Source organism: Rana temporaria, chromosome 8 (genome assembly GCF_905171775.1).
Source record: "Rana temporaria chromosome 8, aRanTem1.1, whole genome shotgun sequence".
NCBI lineage: Eukaryota > Metazoa > Chordata > Amphibia > Anura > Ranidae > Rana > Rana temporaria.
The window spans coordinates 82,001,207-82,026,163 of record NC_053496.1 but is presented as its reverse complement, the minus strand read 5'-3'; the positions used below and the strand labels follow the sequence as shown (position 1 = coordinate 82,026,163).

At 46.1% G+C, this 24,957-nt stretch overlaps 1 protein-coding gene across 2 annotated transcripts in view; it reads left to right on the top strand.

Moving 5' to 3' along the window:
* The first annotated feature begins 257 nt into the window (after positions 1-257).
* Positions 258-24,957, top strand: part of RNLS (renalase, FAD dependent amine oxidase) — a 184,114-nt gene continuing 159,414 nt past the window's right edge. For both annotated transcript variants that reach the window (XM_040362085.1, XM_040362084.1), the window contains exons 1-3: positions 258-452; positions 3,913-4,018; positions 12,224-12,366. In XM_040362085.1, coding sequence (XP_040218019.1) covers positions 335-452; positions 3,913-4,018; positions 12,224-12,366 — 367 coding nt within the window. In that variant the 5' untranslated portion in view covers positions 258-334. The remainder of the gene's footprint in view (positions 453-3,912; positions 4,019-12,223; positions 12,367-24,957) is intronic.

The window sequence follows — 24,957 nt, the reverse complement described above, 5'->3', positions numbered from 1 at the left end:
TATATATATATATATATATATATATATATATATATATATATATAATTTGGGGGTTCTGAGTAATTTTCTAGCAAAAGAAAATGATTTTAACATGGAACCAAAGTGTCAGGAAATGCCTAGTCTTCCAGTGGTTATAGAAGGATGGGCGAGGGCTGTGGACTGGAGAATGACTGCAGATAGATGCGTACTGTACATCACGTGGTGTGATAACAGGAAGGGGGGAGAGACGGGTCAGGTGACACAACAGTGCGCGCTCAGCCTCTACCCAGGGAAAGTGTTGTTTGGCCCTCAGCCTCCATGTGCAGACAGAGCTCCGAAGAGTGACAGGACAAACATGTCTCGGATACTGATCGTAGGAGCCGGTCTGACAGGGAGCCTGTGTGTTCACCTCCTGAGGAGGGAAGGGGCCGGCCGGCTGCAGCTGGCAGTGTGGGATAAAGCCCGGGGAGCAGGTAATAGGGAGGCTGTAATGTTTCTATAAAACCATACTGTGACCTCCCCCATACAATGTCTATGGAACTCAGGACTCCAAAGAGCAGCCCTCCTCTCTGCACAAGGTCACTGTCCTCACATCTCTATGGAGCTTTAACCACTTAAGGACTCAGCCTCTTTCTGAGATTTGGTGTTTACAAGTTAAAAACACTATTTTTATACAAAATTAACTTTTTTGAATTAAAAAATAAGACAACAGTAAAGTTAAGCCAAATATTTTTTTTAAAATATATTGTGAAAGATGATGTAATGCTGAGTAAATTGATACCCAACGTGTCACGCTTCAAAATTGCGCACGCTTGTGAAATGGCAGCAAACTTTATCCATTAAAAATTTCCATAAGCAACGTTTAAAAAATTCTACAGGTTGCATGTTTTGAGCTACAGAGGAGGTCTAGGGCTAGAATTATTGCTCTGACGATTGCGGCGATACCTCACATGTGTTTTATTTTACCTTTTATTTTACCTTTTTACGCTGTTCTTTTCAAAAAAGTGTCACTTTTATCCCTATTACAAGGAGTGAAAACATCCCTTGTAATAGAAAAAAAGCGTGACAGGACCTCTTAAAGCAAAGGTCCACCCTAAAAAAATTAAATAGTCAAAAAGGCTACAAAAAATGCGATTTTTATTTATATATATTTGCATTTGCCAGAAGTGGCTGTTACTAGGCAGATCTCCTAATCTGCTACGTCCTTGTCGGTCTTCTTTCTTCTCCTCCTTGCACTGCCTCCTGGGAAATGGGGAGCGGTGTCTTCTGGGACCTTGTGTGTGTGTCCCAGGAGACATCCGCCCATTCGCATAGCGCAGCTTGCGCATGCGCAGTAGGGAATCGGGCAGTGAAGCCTCATCGCTTCACTTCCTGATTCCCTCACCAAGGATGGCGGCAGGGCAGCCAAGACCCAGGCTATTGCTCGGCTTCGGCTGCTGACATCGCAGGCACCCTGGACAGGTAAGAGTCCTTATTAAAAGTCAGCAGCTACAGTGTTTGTAGCTGCTGACTTAAAAAATTTGTATTTATTTTTTTAAGCCGGACCTCCGCTTTAAATATGAGATCTGGGGTCAAAGAGACCTCAGATTTACACTACAATGCAATAAACAAACACAAAAAAAAAGTCTCTTTTAGAGCATTGGTCAAAAGTGACGTTTTGACGCCGCTTCCGCCCTGCAATGGTATGGAGACGGGTGGGGGCCATCTTCCCCCTCACTTGTCTCTATGTCAAACTTGAGAGGATCCGATCGCCTCCGCCACTGCCGACGGTTCCGATTAGCCGCTGATAAAAGTTGTGGCGAATCCGCTGCAGAGACCACTTTTATCTGAAACCAGACCGCCCGCTCTTGAAGAGGATCCTGGGGTTATGGCAGCTAGCTGCTACCATAACAATGGTGGTATTCCTCTTCAATGTAGCGACGTATAACGACGCTGGGGGGGTCTGGAATTGGTTAAACGGCTTCTAAAGGTGGAACATGCTCAATGTTTCTATCACCACCACTATACTTGCCTGATCCAGTATCTGTCTGCAGCATCTCTCTCTGCTCATAGAGGCAGCCATTGGCTCCTGTTGCTGTCAGCCATTGACTCCTGTTGCTGTCAGAGGGCTCAAGCCAAGCTGTGTTTGTTTATAGACGCACACAGCCCGCCTCTGGAGTGAGCCTGCAGATGTACCACCATAGGAAGCAACTTTCTATAGTTGACACAGATAAAAGGAGGAGCCAGGAGTGTCGGAGGGGGACCTCCGAATCAAAGGATTGGCGCCACTCTATTCAAAATAGGGCTGAAAAAACAAATCGGCAAAATTGATTATGAAAATAGTTGTCAACTATTTTCGTTATTGATTAGTTGGCCTCCATACAGAATTCATGATTTGTTTACATGTCACAGCAGAGGCCGACCAATATGGGTTTTCTCTGGCCAATGATGATATTTAGAAATTGCAGCGGCTGATGGCCAATATATGATTTTTTTTTATTATTTTTTATTCATCTAATAAAATCTAACAGTTAAGTAATAGGAAGTGATACAGAACTTTTCTTAAATTAAACATTTATTAAACACAAGCCTCCAATCAGTGCACTCAGGTGTTTATTAAATACACAAAACAGGTAATCAAAACTTTTGGACAAAAAACGGGCTAATTTTACTGTTCAGTTTTTTTTTATTCATTAAAGTGTATTTTCTTCCAGAAAAAATGTGTTTGAAAGACCGCTGCACAAATGCCATGTGACATAAAATATTGCAATAACCACCATTTTATTCTCTAGGGTCTCTGACCTTAACCTGATAGAACACCTTTGGGATGAATTAGAGTGGAGACTTGGAGCCAGGCCTTCTTGTTCACATCAGTGCCTGACCTCACAAATGCGCTTCTGGAAGAATAGTCAAACATTCCCATAGACACACTCCTAAATCTTGTGGACAGCCTTCCCAGAAGAGTTGAAGCTGTTATAGCGGCAAAGGGTGGGCCAATTCAATACTGAACCCTATGGACTAATAAGACTGGGATGCCATTAAAGTTAATGTGCGTGTAAAGGCAGGCGTCCCAATACTTTTGGTAATATAGTGTAGTTTTGGTAGATCTAGATTGAACAATCTGGTTGTATAGTGTATGACCAGCTTTAGGCTTGGTTCCCATTCTTTCCCCGGGTTTCTCATGGGTAGTTTACACTAACATCTCCCTGTTCTTCACCTCTGTGACCCGATCGTGTGACACCGGCGGCTATCGGGTCTCGCGGGCGTGGTCACTGAGCGCACAGCAGGGTCGCGAGCGCACCACCACACGGCTCCCAAATTAAAGGGGAAGTACCTGTACACCCATTTGCACAGCCGTGCCATTCTGTCAACGTACATCATCGTGTGCCGGTCGGGAACTGGTTAAAGGCTCAGGAACCCTTTGCAGGTGTTATGGCTTAATTAGCTGATTAGAGTGGGACACTTTGAGCCTAGAATATTGCACCTTTTCACAATATTCAAATTTTCAGGATTTCTCTCAGATGAAACGGCTGTGGTAATTACTAAGGCAGTGAAACTGATCAAATCACCTGTGCAAAAAAATGGAAAGTCTGAAAACATGACCTGTTAGAGTGCCTTGAGGACTGGAGTTGAGAAACACTGCATTGGTGCCTACATACAACTTCAGTTTTGTACCCAATTATTTTATGTTTTATATTGTCCCCATCTTTCCAGGGTTTATTTTAATGTTCTTCTAATAAAATGTTATATTTTTAGACAAATATTTCATGTTTTTGCATACTGTTCATATCTTCTTTGGTATCAGAATGTCCCAATTCCCCGTTTTTTTCTTTCCCCTTTGGATTCCTATACATTTAATTAAAAAACACGACTTTATTTTTATCAATATAATAATGATGTGAAGCTCTTCTCTAGTGCCTGTGTTTTAAATTTGCCTTTTTGTTTCCCTTTTAGGAGGGCGCATGTCCACCAGCCGTTGTCCTTCAGACCCGAAGTGCACAGTTGACCTGGGAGCCCAGTACATTACTGTCACCCCGGACTATGCTCAGAAGCACAAACTGTGAGACTTTTATATTCATTTGAAATGTACAATGTATCCAGCTCAGTAAAAATGAAGCACTTTATTTACTAAGGCAGCTTAGTAAACTGCAACAAATCATGCCTGAAGTTCAAGCTAGCATTGATCATAGTCTCAGGGCACTGTTTTTAAAAACCAAAGTCAGCTCCGGAGTTTATGGAGCACCACAAAGTGTATTTCCCATTTAAATGCCATCTTTTTAAACAAACTTGTAAGTCATTTTAAAGTGTATGTATGGTAGTAGTATTTGTTATAGTATGCATATAGGGCCAGATCCTCAAACGAATTACGCCGGTGTATCTATGGATACGCTGCGTAATTTCAAAGTTCCCGCGTCGTATCTCTGTTTTGTATCCACAAAACAAGATACGACGGAATCTGGGCTCGATCCGACAGGCGTACGTCTTAGTACGCCGTCGGATCGTAGGTGCATGGTTACGCTGGCCGCTAGGTGGCGTTTCCGTCGAGTATGCAAATTAGCTAGATACGCCAATCCACAAACGTACGTCCGGCCAGCGCATTTTTTTACGTCGTTTGCGTTCGGCTTTTTCCGGCGTATAGTTAGCCCTGCTATATGAGGCGTATCCTATGTGAAGTATGGCGATCGTTCCCACGTCAAATTTTGAAAATGTTACGTCGTTTGCGTAAGTCGTTCGCCAATAGGGCTTTGCGTAGAATGATGTCACCGTTGTAAGCATTGGCTTGTTTCGGTTTAATTTCGAGCATGCGCACTGGGATACCCCCACGGACGGCGCATGCGCCGTTCAAAAAAAACTTAATTTACGTTGGGTCACGATGTATTAACATAAAACACGCCCCCATCACATACATTTGAATTGCGCGCCCTTACGCCGCCTAAGTTACACTACGCCGCCGTAACTTACGGCGGGAAATCTTTGAGGATACAAAAAAAAAAAGTAAGTTATGGCGGCGTAGTGTATCTGAGATACACTACGCCGGACGGAGAGAAGCGCCGCGCTTCGTGGAACTGGCCCATAGTGTTTATGTTTTGAGTATAGTAGGGAAAATTTAAAGCTGATCTCCAGATTTTAATGAAGTTTAAATAGTTTGGACCAATCTGGTCCAAACAAACTGTTACCTTTCCTGAGAGATGCAGCGGCTGTATAAACTTTATGTATCCTCAGCTCCATACAGTATACGGTGCTGTGCTCCAACAATGGGATGGGAACTTTCTGTCTCATTCCTGGAACAAAATCAAGTCGGGCTGAGCTGCACTCAGCCTTACACAGGGAGCTTTGTATCCTATGAATGAATACAAAGCTTCCTCTGATTGGTTGAGTTGAAGATTGTGACATTATCTGCCTGCCTCTCCAACCAGAGCATTAATAATAATAATAATAATAATAATAATAATAATAATAATAGAATACAAAGCTCCCTGTAAATGCCTGGGCAGTGCTTGACCCAACTTGATTTTGTTCCTGGAACTTGACGGAAAAATTCCCACCCCACTGCCTGAACAAAGACAGTTTATTTTTGTTCTCCTTGTCTCAATTTCTGTCCTGAAAACACAACAGGAAGTAAGAGGAGATCTTTATAAAGAGAGGGTAATTTCCTCTTTGAGGCTAGAGAATCCATGCCGAATCGCACGCATTCCCAAAACTCACATAAAATGTGCATCCTTTTTGCAGGCATACAGCAGTGCAATTAATAATAGAACCTCAACGCACCTTGCTAATGCACACCCCAAAACAAATGGCAAAAAGTACCACGTGTTTTGGTGCAGCGTGATTTTTTTTTTCATGTGTAGGGCAGCTCATTGAAATGAGTGGGCAGCCCTAAACGTGACACGCAAAAATGCATGCACACCTGCTTCGGTGTGAATAGAGCCTAAGGGTCCATTCACATGCACAAGCATTGACCTGTGTTGGCATGATGCAGTGCTGTGCATTTTTAACGTGCTGTTTACCCTTTCGTCTTCCAGGACAGCCCTGTAGATGTAGCTCCTCCCTCCGGGACAGGAAACACAATCACCCCCAATCATAAAAGGCGGTCCTCCAGGTCCTCTCCTCAGTTTTTTGTGTTTCCTGCCGGACGGGAGGAGATACAATCAGGGAACGTGTTTTTGTTTTTTATGTGAGAGAACCTACCTCAGCCTTCAGCACTCCTCTGGCCCTAGGGGTAGAGAGCGTAGCTGGAGTCTCCTCCGCCGTGAGCTCGGCGAGAGTCGGACCCCGTTGACGGTGGGATCCGTCCCCTGTGGTGATCCGGGTGGCGTGGCCGCGAGGGTGAGAGACGCCATCGATTCGGCGCGCCGCTTCCGGTATTCGTTGAGGGGGCGGGTTCCATGCGTTCCAAAGAGAGGAAGGAGTATTCTCGGCGGAAGCGCGTCATCAGGGGGCGCCCGGAAGTATCGTTCCTACTTCAAAAAAGGGCGCGGAGGAGACTCGAAGGACCCGGCGCTGGTGTTTGTTCAGGGAGACTGAAAACGATTACACAGGACCATGGAGGCAGCAGCGGCTATTTCCGATCCTGGTCCAGCAGGCACCGGTACCTCTCAGGTAAGGCCTGGTGACGGCACATGGCTTACTCTGATAGGTAGGGGATTTTTACCCCAGATACCCCCCCCCCTAGGTGGTGAACCTGTTTGGTGGAGGTTTTTTCTTTTGCACCTTCTAGGAACCTTGTCACAGTGGTGAATGAAGGTTTAGCTGGTTGTAATGTGGTCAAACTGTGTTGTTTATTTTAACAGGTCAAGGCCCATGATAAGAACCAGCCTCCTAGGAAGAAATGTGCAGTGTGTGGGACAAAGCTAAGTTCTAATTGGGATAAGCCTTTATGTCCTGACTGTGTTAATAGCTTGGTTAAAGAAAGTTCGTTAACCACTTGTAACCAAATGTTATCATCTTTTAAAGATGAGATGGCATCCACATTTCAGTCGTTTAAGGGACTGATTGATAGGATGCAGGTTCCAGCCCCGTCCCTAACTAGGGCCTCTAGTACTCCTTCCTTACAAATTCAGGAGGAAGAGGAGGAAATTAGAGACAGAACTCCCAGATCAGTTGTTTCCTCTCAGGCAGGTTCAGCATCTGAATCAGAGGGAGAGGAGGATTCCTCCAGGGCGGCCAGATACAAATTGTCATTGGATGATGTGGGGGATCTCCTGAATGCCATCTATGACACTTTAGATATCCAGGAGGAACAGGTTCAGCTCTCACGGCATGACCTCATGTATCAGGGGAATGCGACCAGAACCAAAGTTTTTCCGGTTCATAAGTCTTTGATTGATATGATTCTGCGAGAGTGGGAACAACCTGAAAGAAGACCCTTTTTTTCAGGCAGCCTCAAACGTAGGTTTCCATTCGAATCAGATGTGTCTCATCCTTGGAACAAGGTTCCTAGACTGGATGCCCCTTTAGCCAAGGTCTCCAGGAGGACAGATTTGGCATTTGATGACCTAGGTTCCCTTAGGGACCCAATGGACAAAAGGGGGGACCTACTTTTGAAAAGAGCTTGGGACGCCTCTGCGATCAGTTTAAAACCAGCTCTATCGGCTACTTGTGTAGCAAGAAACTTAGAGTGTTGGCTCACCCAGTTACAGGCACACATCTTGGCCGGTACCTCTAGACAAGAGCTTTTAAAATCTTTTCCACTCTTGTTCAAGGCAGTGGGTTTTCTAGCCGACGCCTCAGAGGAGTCAGTAAAGTTGGCTGCCAGGTCAGCAGCCTTGGTCAATGCAGCCAGAAGATCAGTATGGCTAAAAACTTGGACGGGAGATGCCGCCTCAAAATTAAAATTGTGTGGTCTTCCGTTTTCAGGAGATCACCTTTTTGGACCCGGCCTCCAAGAGGCTTTAGAACGTACTCAGGACAGGAAGAAGGCCTTTCCTGAGAAAAAGAAAAAAGCCGAAGGAAAGAGTTTTTTTCGTGGCTTCAGGGGTTCAAACTTTTGGCAAAACCAGAAAAAGGAAGGCCAACCCAAGAAGCATTGGGCAGGCCACAAGGGGCGTGGTAGAGGAGGAATCCTGTTTAATCCTCCTCAACCCCCCCCAAAACCGCAATGACTCCTGTGTCCCCGTGGGAGGAAGGTTGGGGCAGTTCCTCCCACAATGGACCAAGGCAACCTCAAGCCCGTTCATTCTAAATTTAATAGAGAACGGATACAAACTGGAGTTTGCGTCACTGCCTCAATGGAACTTCAGGGTGACTCATCCACCCAGAGAAAAGGCAAAAGCAGAAGCTCTAATGCTGTCGCTAGGAGAATTAGTCGATCAGAGAGTTCTAATTCCGGTACCCCTGGAGGAGCAGGGACAGGGAGTATATTCCCATGTCTTCATAGTAAAGAAACCGTCAGGGAAGTTCAGGATGATCCTGAACCTTCGGCCCCTGAACAGGTTTGTAAAGTACAAAAGGTTCAGGATGGAGTCGATCTTTACAGTTGCAAGATGTCTGTTCCCGGGGTGTTACATGGCGACCCTGGATCTCAGGGATGCTTATCTGCACATCCCTATACATCCAGATTACCAGAAATTTCTCAGGGTAGCAGTGAGGGCAACTTTAGGGATTCAACACTTCCAGTTCCAAGCTCTGCCCTTTGGTCTATCCTCGTCTCCGAGAATTTTTACCAAGGTTCTGGCAGAAGCTCTTGCCCCTCTCAGAGATCAAGCTATCACGGTAATCCCATATCTGGACGATCTGCTGTTTGTAGCCAGATCGGCTCAACAGTTAGGGAAGGATTTACTGGTGGCACAGGAATATCTCTCCTCACTCGGGTGGATAATCAACCGGGACAAATCCCAGTTGGTGCCATCCCAGGAAGTGGTTTACCTGGGGTACAGGATATCTTCGGTAAGGAGAAAAATGTATCTCCCCGAGGAAAAGGTTATCAAAGTAAGTCAGGCTGTTGCCCAACTACAGTCCAATCAGTGGATTTCAATCAGAGAGGTAATGAGAGTCCTGGGGTTCATGACATCCTGCTTCCCTGCAGTTCCTTGGGCAAGACATCATCAACGCCCATTACAGGAACTTATGCTCCGTCTCTGGAGCGGCCAAAGTCAAGATTTAGAGTCACTGATTCCAATCTCAGCCAAAGTAAAAAGGAAGTTGTGGTGGTGGCGAAGACATCACAACCTGAGCAAGGGTCTAGACTGGTCCTTCCCGGTGGAAGTAATAGTGACTACGGACGCAAGTGCCTGGGGCTGGGGAGCCCATCTAGGGGAAGCAGTAGCCCAGGGAGCATGGTCTCCAGTGGAGGCAAGTCGTTCCTCCAACCAAAGAGAACTGTTGGCAATTCTAAGAACCATAGAGTCATTTCAGGGAAAGTTGGTAGGACATCACCTGCAAGTTCGTTCGGACAACGCAGCGGCTGTTGCGTACCTGAACAAACAGGGGGGGACAAGAAGTCCGGCTTTGCAAGAAATATCCAACAAAATCCTCTCCTGGGCGGAGACCAACTTGTTTTCGCTGACAGCAGTTCACCTAAAGGGTACTCAAAACTCTCTGGCAGATTATTTAAGTCGCCAGCCAGTGAAACAGGACGAATGGTCCCTGAACGAAGAAGTATTTGCTCAGATAACACAAAGGTGGGGTCTTCCGGAAATAGATCTTTTTGCCTCAGAAAAGAACAGGAAAGTAACCCAGTTCTTCTCAATAGATCCCAGAGATCAGGCCTTAAGGATAGACGCATTTTCCAATCCCTGGAGGTTCAACATTTGCTACGCCTTCCCCCCAGTAAGGATGATAGCAGCAGTGCTCCAGAAATTTCGGTTGGAGGCGACAGACTTGATTTTGATCGCGCCCTGGTGGCCAAAGAGGCCTTGGTTCGCAATCCTGAAGGAACTATGCATTTTTCCTCCATTTCCCCTTCCAGTCCGGAAGGATCTGATCTCGCAGGGTCCGATCCTACACCCGCAGATAGACAGATTGAGTCTAACTGCGTGGTATCTGAGGAAGAGTTATTGAGAGCAGAGGGTTTCTCAGAGAAAGTAATAAACACCCTATTACAGTGCAGAAAGCCAGTTACAAGAGCAATCTATGCAAAATTTTGGAAGAGATTTTGTTCCTGGATGAGAGAACAAGAGTTAGATCATCCAGGTATTCCAGCTATTCTGGATTTTTTGCAGGCTGGGGTAGATCTGGGTCTCTCCCCTAGCACTCTAAAGGTACAGGTAGCAGCCCTGAGTGTCTTCTTGCAGTGTTCCCTTCAGCAGAATTCATACGTTAGGAGTTTTTTCAAGGCCTTATCAAGATCTAGGCCAGTGAGGGTCTCGACCTGTCCTTCTTGGGATCTTTCATTGGTGCTCAGAGCACTCTCAGGCAAACCTTTTGAACCTCTGGAGAAATCCATCCTGAAATGGGTCACACTTAAAACGGTCCTCTTAGTGGCAGTGACCTCAGCCAGACGGGTGAGTGAGCTACAGGCTCTTTCAATCTTGGAGCCTTTTTTGTTGATTTTTGATGATAGGATTATTTTGAAAACAGACCCCAGTTTTCTTCCTAAAGTTGTGTCCAAGTTCCATAGGACACAGGACATTGTCCTTCCTTCTTTTTGTTCCACCTCAGACTCAGAGGGAGCACCCCAAAACTTACTAGATGTGAGGAGGTGCCTTTTAGTTTACTTAGAAGCTTCCAAAGAGTTTAGGAAGAGTGATTCCCTTTTTGTTAATTTTTCAGGTAGTAAGAAGGGTCATAAGGCATCAAAATCCTCTATTGCCAGATGGATCAGAATGGCAATAGAGAAGGCTTATGAGTTAGAGGGCCTACAAGCCCCATTTGTTAAAGCACACTCGACTAGAGCAGTTTCGAGTTCATGGGCCGAGAGGGGCGGAGCCTCACCAGAAGAGATTTGCAAGGCGGCAACGTGGTCAAGTTATACTACCTTCGCCAAGCATTATCGCCTGGACTTGATGTCTGAGAAGGATCAGGCATTTGGTAGGAGGGTCCTCCAAGCAGTAACCCCACCCTGATAAGTAAGTTTCTTGTCTATCATCTACAGGGCTGTCCTGGAAGACGAAAGGGTAAAACCGAAGTTAGGCTTACCGGTAACTCTGTTTTCAAGAGTCTTCCAGGACAGCCTGGCTTCCCACCCGGTGTATATTATTCTAAACTGGAAATGGAAGTTTGCACTAACGATATGTTGGTAAGATTATGTTTTTCAGAGTCCGTCAGGAATTCTTGGTTTAACTGAGGAGAGGACCTGGAGGACCGCCTTTTATGATTGGGGGTGATTGTGTTTCCTGTCCCGGAGGGAGGAGCTACATCTACAGGGCTGTCCTGGAAGACTCTTGAAAACAGAGTTACCGGTAAGCCTAACTTCGGTTTTTGCACTGTATTATATATATATATATATATATATATATATATATATATATTTTGCTACAGTAAGCTTTTTTTTGTAAAGGAATCTTCAACAGACTGTTTTGCAAAAATAAATGGCGAGACTCGATGGACTATTTTTTTTTTTTTCTGCCACCACTTTTCTATCATTGTTGCACTTGTAGGAATTTTTTTTTTTTTTTTTTTTTTTTTTGGGCTGCGCACATCTGCGCATCTGACTGGTGTAAACTATTGTTTGCAATGTTTATGCACTGGTGCGCATTGAACAGTGCATACCAGTGCATCTGGTGTCAATAAACTCTTAGGCTGGGTTCACACTACTACACTACTTTCATCCTACTTTGCTCTGTGTTCAATGTTTCCCTATGAGAGCGTCTTGTAGCGTCCTACACAAGTCGGTCTGACTTTGAAAATGCTCCCTGTACTACTTTTGGTCCTACATTGATCCTACTTCAGGCCCATTGAATATCATTGAAGTCGGACCAAAGTAGTATCCTGTTCATGAAAGTAGGATGGATGTAGGACCAATGTAGGATAAATGTAGGACCAATGTAGCAGAGCAAAGTAGGATGAAAGTAGTGTAGTAGTGTGAACCCAGCCTTAAAGTGATACTAAAGTCTCATCGATGGCTAAGGCACTTGTGCACATCGCTGGATAGTGATGGGGCTCAGGTAAGTATGAGGAGGACTGCTGCACACAGAACATTTTTTATCTGAATGCATAGAATGGAATGGACTATTTGTCCTCTGTTCCTGTCACAACTATTGTTTTTGGATTTTACCATCTCCTTCCATTACTATGCCAATCGTTACTAGAGCAAATAGTTATACATTTTAAAAGCAGTAAGAACTTGAAATTGTATTGCTCACTTAATTTTGTTTTAATCTTTTAGGTTTCATGATGAGCTAGTGGCAATGGGAATCCTAAAACCATACAATGCGTTAGTAGAAGGAATAGTGATGAAAGATGGATCTTATAACCTGGTGACTCCACATGGAGTGTCTTCTATTGTCAAACACTACCTCAGCCAGTCAGGTAATACTGAATTACAGCACAACAAAGATGAAAGTGGATGTAAAGCCACTCTCCTCTATTTCTAAACTACTGCCATAGTGCTGATCTATAAGGATATACATGCCTCTTGCATGTATCCTTACCTGTCACATGTCTCCCCTCTGTCTGTTATAAGAACTGAAAAACTGCAGATTCTGTGGGTGGGTCTGTTGTTTGGAGCTTGGTGGGTGGAGTCGTGAAGTCAGTAGACCCCTCGCCCTCCTCTACACTCCCCTTGTCAACATGCATTTTTTTCCTGTTTTCCTTACACTAAATTCTGCTATGATCACTAACATCCAGTCAAAATCCTGAAAAGTAACCACATGACTCCAGAAAAGGAGTGGGGGTGGGAATTAAAAAATAATGCCTGTCTCCAGGCTAGTGCATAAGATACGTGGGAGAGACGTCGTCATGGCTCCAGGCACTCACAGCCCCTGAGCCTGCTAACCTGGAAGTAAGACCGGGTTAGCATGTCAGCCCTCTCACTGGTGGCCGGGCAGCTCTGGAAGGGCTTTGTTCTAAGGTAAGTTTTTTATAATGCAGCATTTTCTTGCAGTTTTTTTTCAGCAGTTTACGACCATTTTAAAGCGGATGTGCCACTAAAAAAATATATTAAAAGCCAGCAGCTACAAATACTGCAGCTGCTGACTTTTAATATTAGGACACTTACCTGTCCTGGAGTCCAGCGGCGTCCGCAGCAGAGGACGAGCGATCGCTCGTCACCCTGCTGCTCCCCCCTCCATTCACGGTGAGGGAACCAGGAAGTGAAGCGCTCCGGCTTCACTGCCCGGTTCCCTACGGCGCATGCGCGAGTCGCGCTGCGCCCGCCGATTGGCTCCCGCTGTGTGCTGGGAGCCGAGTGTTCCCAGCACACAACGGGGGACGGACAGGATGTCAGAGAAAAACCTGTCTTTTGCCCGTGACGTGTGGCCGGAAGTGGGTGCAAATACCTGTCTTTAGACAGGTATCTGCACCCCCCTCCCCCCTGAAAGGTGTAAAATGTGACACCGGAGGGGGGGAGGGGGCCGATCAGCGTGACTTCACTTTAGGGTGGAGATCCGCTTTAAGTAGATCTCAACTGTTTTGTCTACCAAAGAGTCTGTAATTGGTTGTAGCCATTTTTTTGTTTTGTTTTTTACCCAGGCATTCATCCCAGACAGCAAGAATAGATTGTTGGCCTAATTTTTCTCTACTGCAGTCAAAATATTTTGATTTGATCCTGAAAATATCCACAACTTTCGTTATATTAATAGTGATCCTACCATGAAGGTCCTTAGGGACTTCCTGTTATGGCGGTGACGATGCTCTGTCCCTTTGTTACAGTTTCTTCATAGCTAACATAAGCCATGGTCTAGGGCATCAGACAGCCTAAATTGTCTTTCAATCACTCCACCTCACCAAACCTTATGTATAGAAAATCTGTCCTTGCTAGTGTGGTACTAAAGCCTAGTGCACATGGGCCACAATGTTGGGCGGCATCGGGCGTTTCAATAGACAACGGACAAATGTCGGCACATGTGTACTGTAGTCCGTCCGACTACAGTACACGGCCAGGTTCTTTCAAAGGGGTATGACCGAAAAAGGTCTGCCGATCAGCATTCTCAGCCGGTGGCTGAGAATGCTGGCTGTAGTGTTTTGGCGGCGTCCCCTGTCAGAACACAATAGAATAGCAGGGGAGATTGCTGTACTAACGCCGGATAGTTAGTACATCGACTCCTCCTGAGCTGTCAGTTTTTTTTGTTTGTTTTTGTTCAGCCCTGCTGGGTTGAACAAAAGGAACACTACTAATGTGTACTAGCCTTAACTCTAGGCCAGTTGATTAGGGTAGGAGCAGGGTGACACAAAACAGTTGGTTAAGGGCAGCAGGCAGTATAAGCCCCGCACTGGGTCCTACATCGTCATACTGTCAAGCAAGATTCTAATAAAGTGATTGGTTCTACACATATACAGGTATGTTCCACTGTTGCCATCATCAGGAAGTCCACCTGAAAAATACCATGCAACCAATTGGAGCGCCTGTAGACAGGAAAAGGGTGCAAGACATCAGCAGTGCTAGAATGTTAAAGGAATGAAATGCAGGTGAAAACAAGTACTTTATTTAAAAAAGGGGCATTTTTTTTTTTTTATACAGGGTGCTTTACCAAACAAAATATAATTAAGTTAGGGTTTACATACGCTTTAAAGTTGATGTAAACCCTAACATTGAACTTTAGTCAGAAAATTAGATCCTGCTGTATCACTTCAGGCTGGCCCCTTTTACAGGTAAAGCTATGTATAACATCCAAAAGAAGTGCCTATACTGTTTAAAATCTACTAATGCAGTCTCACTCTGCTCTGCACATGCTCAGTTGCTCTCTATTTTGTTATTTTATTTGTAGGATGATAATTAATGTAGAATGTATGTTCCTTGCTAAAGATTTTTTATCTGTTACTATGGGTAAAGTTCTGTTTTAAAAGACAAGGGAGATCCAGCTGTCGGTCCTCTTTGCTTCATTAGTGCCTCAGATCTTGCCAGTTCTCATTTCTTTCTCGTACATCACGGGACACAGAGCGGCATATTCATTACTATGTGGGTTATATGGAGTACCTTCAGGTGATGGACACTGGCAATCTCAAACAGGAAGTGCCCCTCCCTATATAACCCCCTCCCATAGGAGGAGTACCTCAGTTTTTTCGCCAGTGTCTTAGGTGTTGGTCATGGTTTAGCTTACCTCCACATCCTTGGGATTAAGGTGGGCTAACCGGTTCTGTCCAAAGGCCTCAGTGCTAAAGTGGTCAGCAACCGGACCCCAAACCATTGGGGTGTAGCCCATAATGCTTTCTGTTCAGAGAGCTGGACCCTGGGCCCAGAACTTAGAAACCTTTGGGGGCCTAATGTTTCTGTTGCCAGGGTGCTATATGGGCCCAGGACAGTGGCTCCTTCATAGGAACCCAGGGCCTGAAGGTCTAGACGCCACCCACGGAGATGGGGGAAGATTGGACCTCTTGCTGTGCAAAAGTCCTGCGGCATGGAGCAGGTAAGTATTGGGGGAGCTTGCGGAACTTGGTTCTTAGCAGGTTCCCTACAGGGGGTGCACAGGGGGACAGGCCTGGGTATGCTCTGCATTGGCAAGGAATCACTATGTCTATGACAGAGACAGGATGATTCAATCTTTTTTCCCCAGTAATATGTGACCTCCCTGGTAAGTGTTGCTTAGCTGGGCTGCTGGCGCTAGGTGTGGGATCTCTGTAAGAGGGGAGTCTTTTTTTCCCATGCTAAAAGGAGGTCTGTGACCTACCTAAAGGGCTTACCTGCCTGGGTGCCTGCGCTGCTCCGTCCTCCTCCATGTGTGATGGCCCCCGCCGACGGGCGCGCACGCGTGCCCGAGATATAAACGATTTTCGCGCCGTTTCCGTGGTGGGGGCGCGTCCCTGTGGGCGGCGAATCACAAATAAAGGAAGGGGAGTTCCTTCCATTAGCTGCCAAGAGCTCAGTGTCATCCTGAGCTAGAGGAGAGGAGGACACAGAGCGGAGCACGCCGAGGACACCCGGTGGCGAAGGGAAGAATTGCAGTTTTTCTAAGGACTGTCAAACCTACAGATAGGTTTTCTTTTCCTTTTTTCAGCAGATGGCTATTGGCAATACTTAGTGGGAGACAGAGTGGTTTCTTTTCTTCTTCAAAAAAAAAAAAAAAAAAGAAGTAAAAGAGAAGAAGGGAAAGAACTGCTGATCTCCCTTCTCAGTTTGGGCGTTAGTCTCTATCGCTCCCAAACCGACAGATCCCCTTAGCTACGTCTGTGGCTGGGTGATAGCAGGTGTACCTCGGTATTGTACCATGCCTTCTGGGTCAGAGGGTACAAAGGGTGGGGATTCCCCCGCAAAATCCGAGGGCTCAGACACGGCTATGCCGCTGCTCTCCCCACAGGACATATCAGGGCACGCCTTGATGGGACCTGGGGGATCTGGTGCTGGGGCTGTTCCAGGTCACTCCAACCCCGGCTTTGTCACTGAGAGAGTTCTTGCTGTTTCTTTAGGTGAACTAGAGAAAAGAATGGCAAAAAGGATAGCTAAAGCTATATCGGGTAGAAAGCGGACTAGGTCTCCGTCACCCGAGCAAGAACCCTCAGACACAGAAATCCTTTCCCTAGGGGAATTGGATAGACTTGACGCTTTGGACCAGGGTGGTTCAGAGATCGAGGATCTGGATACTGAGGGGTCTGGTTCAGCCTCCCAAGGGGAAAGTTTGTGGGTTCAGGCCTTAACGGACATGGTCCATGAGGCATTTAAGTTACCCATACCAGAACCTCAAGTATCGGCGGTTTCAGCTTTAGGCTCTTTAAGAACGCCTCAAAGCAACGCAGTTTTCCCGATCCATCCTCTACTCGAGGAGGTCATGTTTCAGGATTGGATTAAGCCAGATAGAGTCTTTTTACCACCTAAAAAATTCTCTGTTTTATATCCTATGGAGGAGAAATTCTCCAAAAGATGGGCGCCCCCGGCGGTGGACGCAGCCATCTCCTATGTGAACAAATCTTTAACTTGTCCGGTGGAAAACGTACAGGTGTTTAAGGATCCGGTTGATAAACGCTTGGAAACATTACTGAAAGCCTCCTTTACTTCAGCAGGGGCGATAGTTCAGCCCGCTGTGGCTGCTATTGGAATTACCCAAGCATTATCAGATAAGACTAAGCAAATGCTTAAACTTATCTCTGCCCAGCAGGCAGAGGAATTTTCGGATATACCGAGGGCTATACGCTTTACGGTGGATGCTATCAAGGACTCCATCCAGCAGGCATCACGTTTATCCTTATTTCTAATCCATATGAGAAGGCCCTTATGGTTGAAGAGTTGGGAGGCTGAGCCCCCATGCAAAAAGCTCCTGGTAGGGTTTCCCTTCCATGGAGGACGACTCTTCGGAGAAGATCTGGATAGATATATTAAGACTATATCAAGCGGCAAAAGCACTCACTTGCCAGTCAAGAAGAAAGCCAGAGGGCCCGCGTTTAAGCGCCAGCCCTCCCTGGGACAGGGGCCCTCTAATACCAGACAGTATCGACGGCCTCCTGCAAAATCAGGCTTTAACAATAAGCCACAAGGCCAAGCCACTGGGGGCAAGAAGCAGTGGTACCGCAAGCCTGCGAAGCCAGCCCCCAAGTCGGCCTTATGAAGGGGCGCCCCCACCCACGATGGTGGGGGGAAGGCTACGTCTCTTTGCAGAGGTTTGGGAGGCCAGCATTCCCGACTGCTGGGTACGGTCTTCCGTGGCCACGGGCTACAAACTAGAATTTTCAGAATTCCCTCCTCCTCATTACCAGGAGTCAAGAGTACCAGGCGACCCGGTGAAGGGAGCCGCGTTGATGGCGGCATTGAATCATCTGCTGTGCCAGAAGGTGATAGTAGAAGTACCAGTCCAGGAACAGGGCTTGGGGTTCTACTCCAACCTGTTTATCATCCCAAAGCCCAACGGCGATGTCAGGCCAATTTTGGACTTAAAGGGAGTAAATGCGTACCTAAAGGTCCGCTCATTCCGGATGGAAACTATTCGGTCAGCTGTCGCCGTGCTCCAGAAGGACGACTTCATGGCGTCCATAGACATAAAGGATGCTTACCTTCATGTGCCAATTTTTCAGCCACATCAGGTATTTCTACGCTTCTCGGTGGCTCAGCGTCATTTCCAATTTGTGGCGCTCCCCTTCGGGTTGGCTACGGCCCCCCGGGTATTCACGAAGGTCCTAGCCCCAATCCTAGCCAATCTAAGGACCCAAGGGGTCACGGTCCTGGCTTACCTGGACGACCTCTTGGTCGTAGACCACTCGTCTCCTGGCCTGGAACGAGCAGTCGCCCTCACGGTTCAGTACCTCGAGAGGTTCGGCTGGGTCCTAAATCGAGACAAATCAGCATTTCGGCCCACAAGGCAGCTGGAATATCTCGGCATGAGATTGGATACAGAACAGAAGGTGTTCCTACCTCTATTAAAGGTCAAGGCCATCAAAGAGCTAATACAAATAGTTCTGAGCAAGAGAAAGCCAACTGTTCGCCTATGTATGCGGCTACTAGGCAAGATGGTGGCCACCTTCGAGGCGGTACCGTATGCTCAGAGCCACACTCGCATCCTGCAGGCAGCCATCCTGTCAGCATGGAGCAAGAGGCCTCAGGCCTTGGAGATTCCTTTGCCACTCTCACCAAGAGTCCGGCAAAGTCTATCTTGGTGGTTAAACCCTCAGAATCTCCTGAAAGGAAAGACGTTCAGTCCTGTGACCTGGAAGATAGTAACCACAGACGCCAGCCTGATCGGCTGGGGAGCAATTTTGGATGGTTGCACTCGCCAGGGCACTTGGGCAGCGGCAGAGAAGCAGTTGCCCATCAATATCTTGGAGCTCAGAGCTGCTCGATTAGCCCTCAGGGCTTGGACGTCCAAACTGCAGGGGTTCCCGGTGAGAATACAATCGGACAATGCCACGGCGGTGGCATACATAAATCACCAAGGGGGAACCAAGAGTCAAGCCGCTCAGAGAGAAGTGAGCTTGATTTTCTTGTGGGCAGAAGCCCATGTGCCCTGCATATCGGCTATATTCATTCCCGGAGTGGACAACCTACAGGCGGACTTCTTAAGTCGCCAGACTCTGTTGCCGGGGGAGTGGTCTCTGCATCCACAGGTCTTTCAAACACTCTGCCAGAAATGGGGAGTGCCGGACGTGGATATCATGGCATCGAGACTAAACAAGAAGCTAGACAGGTTCATGTCCCGCACAAGGGATCCCAGAGCCTGCGGAACCGATGCGTTAGTTTGCCCTTGGCATCAGTTCAAACTTCTTTATGCATTTCCCCCGCTCCAGTTACTACCCCGCCTGCTGCGCAGGATCAGGGTGGAGCACATACCAGTCATCCTGGTAGCTCCAGCATGGCCCAGAAGGGCATGGTATTCACTAATCCTGAAGATGGTAGTGGGAGACCCTTGGACTCTTCCTCTACGGCCAGACCTGCTATCGCAAGGTCCGATCCTCCACCCTTCCTTACGGCATCTAAATTTGACGGCTTGGAAGCTGAATCCCTGATTCTCAGGGGTAGAGGTCTGTCTCAGAAAGTAATCTCTACCCTAATCAGAGCCAGGAAACCGGTCTCTAGGGTGATTTATTACAGGGTCTGGAAGGCCTATGTAGGCTGGTGTGAGTCCAAGCGATGGCTTTCTCGCAAGTTTACCATCGATAGAGTATTAAGTTTTCTCCAGCTAGGAGTGGATAAAGGACTGGCATTAAGCACAATCAAAGGACAGATTTCAGCTTTGTCAGTGTGGTTTCAGCGGCCGCTGGCCACCCACTCGCTAGTTAAGACCTTCCTTCAAGGGGTCTTACGTATTAATCCTCCAGTTAAATCCCCGCTTTGTCCGTGGGATTTAAATCTTGTTCTGTCAAGTTTACAGAAACAAACTTTTGAGCCGTTGGCTGAAATTCCTTTGGTTTTACTGACAAGGAAGTTAGTATTTTTGGTCGCCATAGTTTCCGCCAGAAGAGTATCGGAACTGGCAGCCTTATCCTGTAAGGAACCATATCTTATTTTACATAAGGACAAGGTCGTTCTCCGCCCTCATCCTTCCTTCCTACCGAAGGTTATATCCAGTTTTCATCTAAACCAGGATTTGGTATTACCATCCTTCTTCCCTAAACCTACTTCCAGAAAGGAAGGGTTGCTGCATACCTTGGATATTGTCAGGGCCATGAAGGCCTATCTTAAAGCTACAGAGAAGATCCGGAAAACAGATGTGTTGTTCATTTTACCGGATGGGCCCAAGAAGGGGCAGGCAGCTGCAAAATCCACCATCTCGAGATGGATTAAACAGTTAATCACTCAGGCATACGGCTTGAAAGGGTTGCCTCCTCCGTTATCATTAAAGGCTCATTCTACTAGGGCCATGGGCGCCTCCTGGGCAGCACACCACCAGATCTCTATGGCTCAAGTTTGCAAGGCGGCAAACTGGTCTTCTGTCCACACGTTTACAAAATTCTACCAGTTGGACGTAAGAAGGAATACTGATACAGCCTTTGGGCAGGCAGTGCTGCAGGCTGCAGTTTGAGACCCTCGGATTCCGGGGGGCTCCCTTTTGAGTTAAATTTAAAAATTATTTTTCTCAACTAAGTTGGATTTATTATGATTTGAGTATATCTCTAAATTAAATCCTTTTCTCTTGGGAAGATGTTCTCCCTCCCCTCATTGTAAGCATTGCTTTGGGACATCCCACATAGTAATGAATATGCCGCTCTGTGTCCCGTGATGTACGAGAAAGAAAAAGGGATTTTTAATACAGCTTACCTGTAAAATCCTTTTCTTGGAGTACATCACGGGACACAGAGCTCCCACCCCTCTTATGGGGACCATTTTTGGGAGGCATACTGCTTGCTACAAAACTGAGGTACTCCTCCTATGGGAGGGGGTTATATAGGGATGGGCACTTCCTGTTTGAGATTGCCAGTGTCCATCACCTGAAGGTACTCCATATAACCCACATAGTAATGAATATGCCGCTCTGTGTCCCGTGATGTACTCCAAGAAAAGGATTTTACAGGTAAGCTGTATTAAAAATCCCTTTTTTATATAAGTACATACAAAAATGAGAATTCCCCAAAGAAGTCTTGCGATATCAGTGGGTGTTTTATTAAAGTGATACTAAAGTCTAGTTTGTTATTTTTAACTAAAAAATCATATTTTTTTTTTACTTGCCTGCTCTGTGCAGTGGTTTTCACAGAGCAGCCCAAATCCTCCTCTTCTCCGGTCCCTCTTCGGTGCTTCTGGTCCCTCCCTCTTGTTGAAGGCCACAGCTTGCTATGGTGGCACCCAGGCTGAGCCGCCGCTCCCTGTGTCCATTCAGACACAGAGCCATGGCCCGACCCTGCCCCCTTTCTCTCCTCATTGGCTGACTGACTTTGACAGCAGTGAGAGCAAATGGCGCTGCGCTGCTGTCTCAGCCAATAAGGAGGGGAGTGCTGGGCAGCCGAGACGTTCCTACCACATCGCTGGATCTAGATGGACCTCAGGTAAGTATTGGGGGGCTGCTGCACTCAGAAGGCTTTTTATCTTAATGCATAGAATACATTAAAGTGGAGGTTCATTAGATTAAGGCTAATTGTGCGAAGCAGAATCAGGTTTTTTTTTTTTAAATCAATGCAGTAATTACCGTTTTAGAGATAGATGTTCTCCGCGGCTTCCGGGTATGTGCTGTGGGACTGGGCGTTCCTATTTGATTGACAGCCTTCCGACTGTCGCATACAGCGCGTCACGAGTTCCCGAAAGTAGCCGAACGTCGTTGCGCAGGCGCCGTATAGAGCCGCACCGACGTTCGGCAACTCGTGACGCGCTGTATGCGACCGTCGGAAGGCTGTCAATCAAATAGGAACGCCCAGTCCCGAAGATCATACCCGGAAGCCACGGAGAACATCTATCTTTAAAACGGTAAGTACTGCATTGATTTAAAAAAAAACACCCGCTTCTGCTTCGCACAATTGGCCTCAATTTAATGTTAAAAACATTTTTTCGGGTGAACCCCTGCTTTAAGATAAAAAAAAAAACTTTGGCCTTTACAACCACATTGTACAGTGTACAAGTAGCATTATAAATTATAATTTGAATTGGTGAAATCTATGACATAGTTACATAGTTGGTGAGGTTGAAAAAAGACACCACTCCAAGTTCAGCCTATGATGTGTGTGTTTGTCAATAGTACATTGTATATCCTTGTATGTTGTGACCGTTAAGGTGCCCATCTAATAGTTATTTTTACTAGTAATGGCAGTGATTTTTATCAGGATTGCGATGGACAGATCGGACACTTTTGACACTTTTTGGGACTACTGACATTTATACAGCGATCGGAGCTAAAAATAGCCACTGATTACTGTACAAATGTCACTGGCAGGGAAGGGGTTAACTGTTCCCTAGGTGTGTTCTAACTGGGAGGGGGGAGGAGTGGAGTGTGGCTGACTAGAGGAGGGGAGAGATCATGTGTTCCTACTTAGTAGGAACATATGATCTCTCCTCTCCCCTGACAGAACCAGGATTTGTGTGTTTACACACACAGATCCCGATTCTCACTCTTGTCGCATGTGATCGCGGGTGCCTGGCAGTCATCGCAGCTGCCAGGCACGAGCATCGGCCTACAACTGCTACAGCATCTACAAGAGCCGACATACAGCTACGAAGGCTTGTGCAGGGGAGCCAACCTGCCGCAGTATGGCTGTGGCAGCTGGTCGGGAAGGGGTTAAATAATGCATTACAATTTAAACCCATTAGATTCTAGTTGACTAAAATGTACTGGAGATTTTAGTTGCCTAAAATATGACTAAAACAATTTAGATGACTAAAATATGACAAACTAAAGTGTCATTTTCATCAAAAGACTATGACTAAAACTAAATTTGACATCACATTTAACACTGGTGCTTACTTGTGAGGTCTCATTGTCTCACAGTAAAAATCTCTCCAACAGAGCCCCAGATAGCTGTTCCAGTCCACCATGGATCTTCAAATGTTGTCCAAAGTTTTTATTGCAGAAGGTTCACATCGCAAAAGAACAAGTGCAACATTTCAGAGCTGTACAGGACTCCTTCGTCATGCCTGCAATGCAAAGTCTACCAACCAACCAGCATCCGGCTGGAGGTAAACCACTTGGCCTTCAGGAGAGAGATCAAGACCTATCTCTTCTGAGGGCCCAGGGAATGGATACCAAGTGCCCAGAGGCGATTCAGTTTGCATGTGTTGTGCTATATAAGTTTCTCACTCACTCATTAGAGGTTAATTCCACCTTTCTGAACATGTCTCATGTTACACCTATATTTAGGGTGTAATATCAAGCATGGTCAGAGTCTGCAGCCCTCCACCCTATTTTACAGAAGTCAGGGGTACTTCTCCCTCCTAAGTCCTCTCAAATTTGCAATTTCATGCATTTACAGGAATCTGTAAATGAAAAAAACTAACAGGCCCCTTATTTGATACCATTAATTAGGGGACAGGTTCTCTTTATGGAGACATCAGGGGTCTATAAGGCTCCTAATGTTTTCCCTGCCTTCTGTTCTATCTGATCAAGCACAGACTGAGCTTGATCCCCCCCCCCCCCCCCCATGCGCCTGGGATATTGACAGCTCTGAAACCAGAAACGCTTGGAGCTGAGCACTTCTGGGGTCACACTTCACAGATGATATTGGGGAATGGATGTTCCTCTGGCTGCTTTCGTTTGTCATTACCTGTAATCCTGGGCGGAGAGGCAGTATCTGGAAATCTGAGTGGTTGGGAGAGGAGGGGGGCCATCACTTTGAGTATTTGCTTGCGGAGCTGTGCTGCAGCCATGAGCTTGCTTCATCCCCTTTAGATTTTAAACAGGCTAGATATGCCCAAAACGCTGAACTAGTTTGATTTATATGGGAGCATTTATTATTTGGTGGACTTTCCCCTTATTACTCCAATGCCCTCAGGCGGATCTGTCAACTTGGGCACCATAGGTGTGACTCATGTACTTAGTCTATGATTACGAAGTAGAAATAAAGGCTGGTCTGCTGCTGTGCTAGTGGTTTATATAAGCTTGGCATTCACAGCATTGGTGCTATTTAGCATCCTAATGGCAGGCTATTTCGTTTGGCCTTTAAGGGGACACGTCATCCTTGAATACACTTTAAAGGTCTGTAGAATTAAAACAAGCTTTAATACTTAACCCTGTTTTGTAATTGTTACTATTTTGCAATGGAAAAAAATATCATTTTCATGTTAGATTTTATTTAAAAAGTACAGCAAATGCCAAACACAGTGAGTCAGCAATGCTAATTTTCCTTGCTGGCCTTTTGAAAAGTATTATTTTACTTAATAAAAATGCGGTCATTAACAGTGGTCATTAGGCACACTGTGCCAAGTGTGTGCTCTGGTTACTGACTGGTGTTAGAATAGCAGGTGGGCGTCTTGGCTCACAAAAAGCTTTCTTAGGTTTTCAAAAAGGAAAAGAATGAATAGAAACTTATGTGAGGTGCCAATTTTATTAAAAGAAAGTTTTTTTTTTTTCTTTCTCCAGCTCTTTTCTTTTCTTAATTTCCTAATGAGTGGCTAAAATCACCTTTATAGAGAAAAGCAAAGGCCTAAGCCGTATGATTTATACCCATGTTCTAGTTGGAGAGCAGCTGTTGTCTTTTGTGTGGTGCCTTTTAACGACCGAGCCAGTGTTTATCGAACATTAGTCATAAAAGGATTTGTGTATTAAAACTGAAGAAAAGTTCCCTGTTGCCCACAACAACCAACCACAAAGTTGCTGGCTAGGGAAGTCATTACATCGGGGGGTATTCTGTCCAGTAGGAGTTTTGTAACACGTCTGTGGCATTTAGACATGGTAAGCTGTTCAATGGATTGTATCGCTGGCATCTTCAGGATTTTGCATGTCTGGGATGCTGTTTTGCTCTTTCTTATAGATGGTCACACTATGGTCTATCTCCATGCCTTTATGGTGCCTGTTATACAGTCTGGGGACTAGTTTACCATGCTCACCACCATCAGTGGTGATAAGCGTTTTCCATCTAGATCCAGCGATGTGGTAGGAACGTCTCGGCTGCCCAGCACTCCCCTCC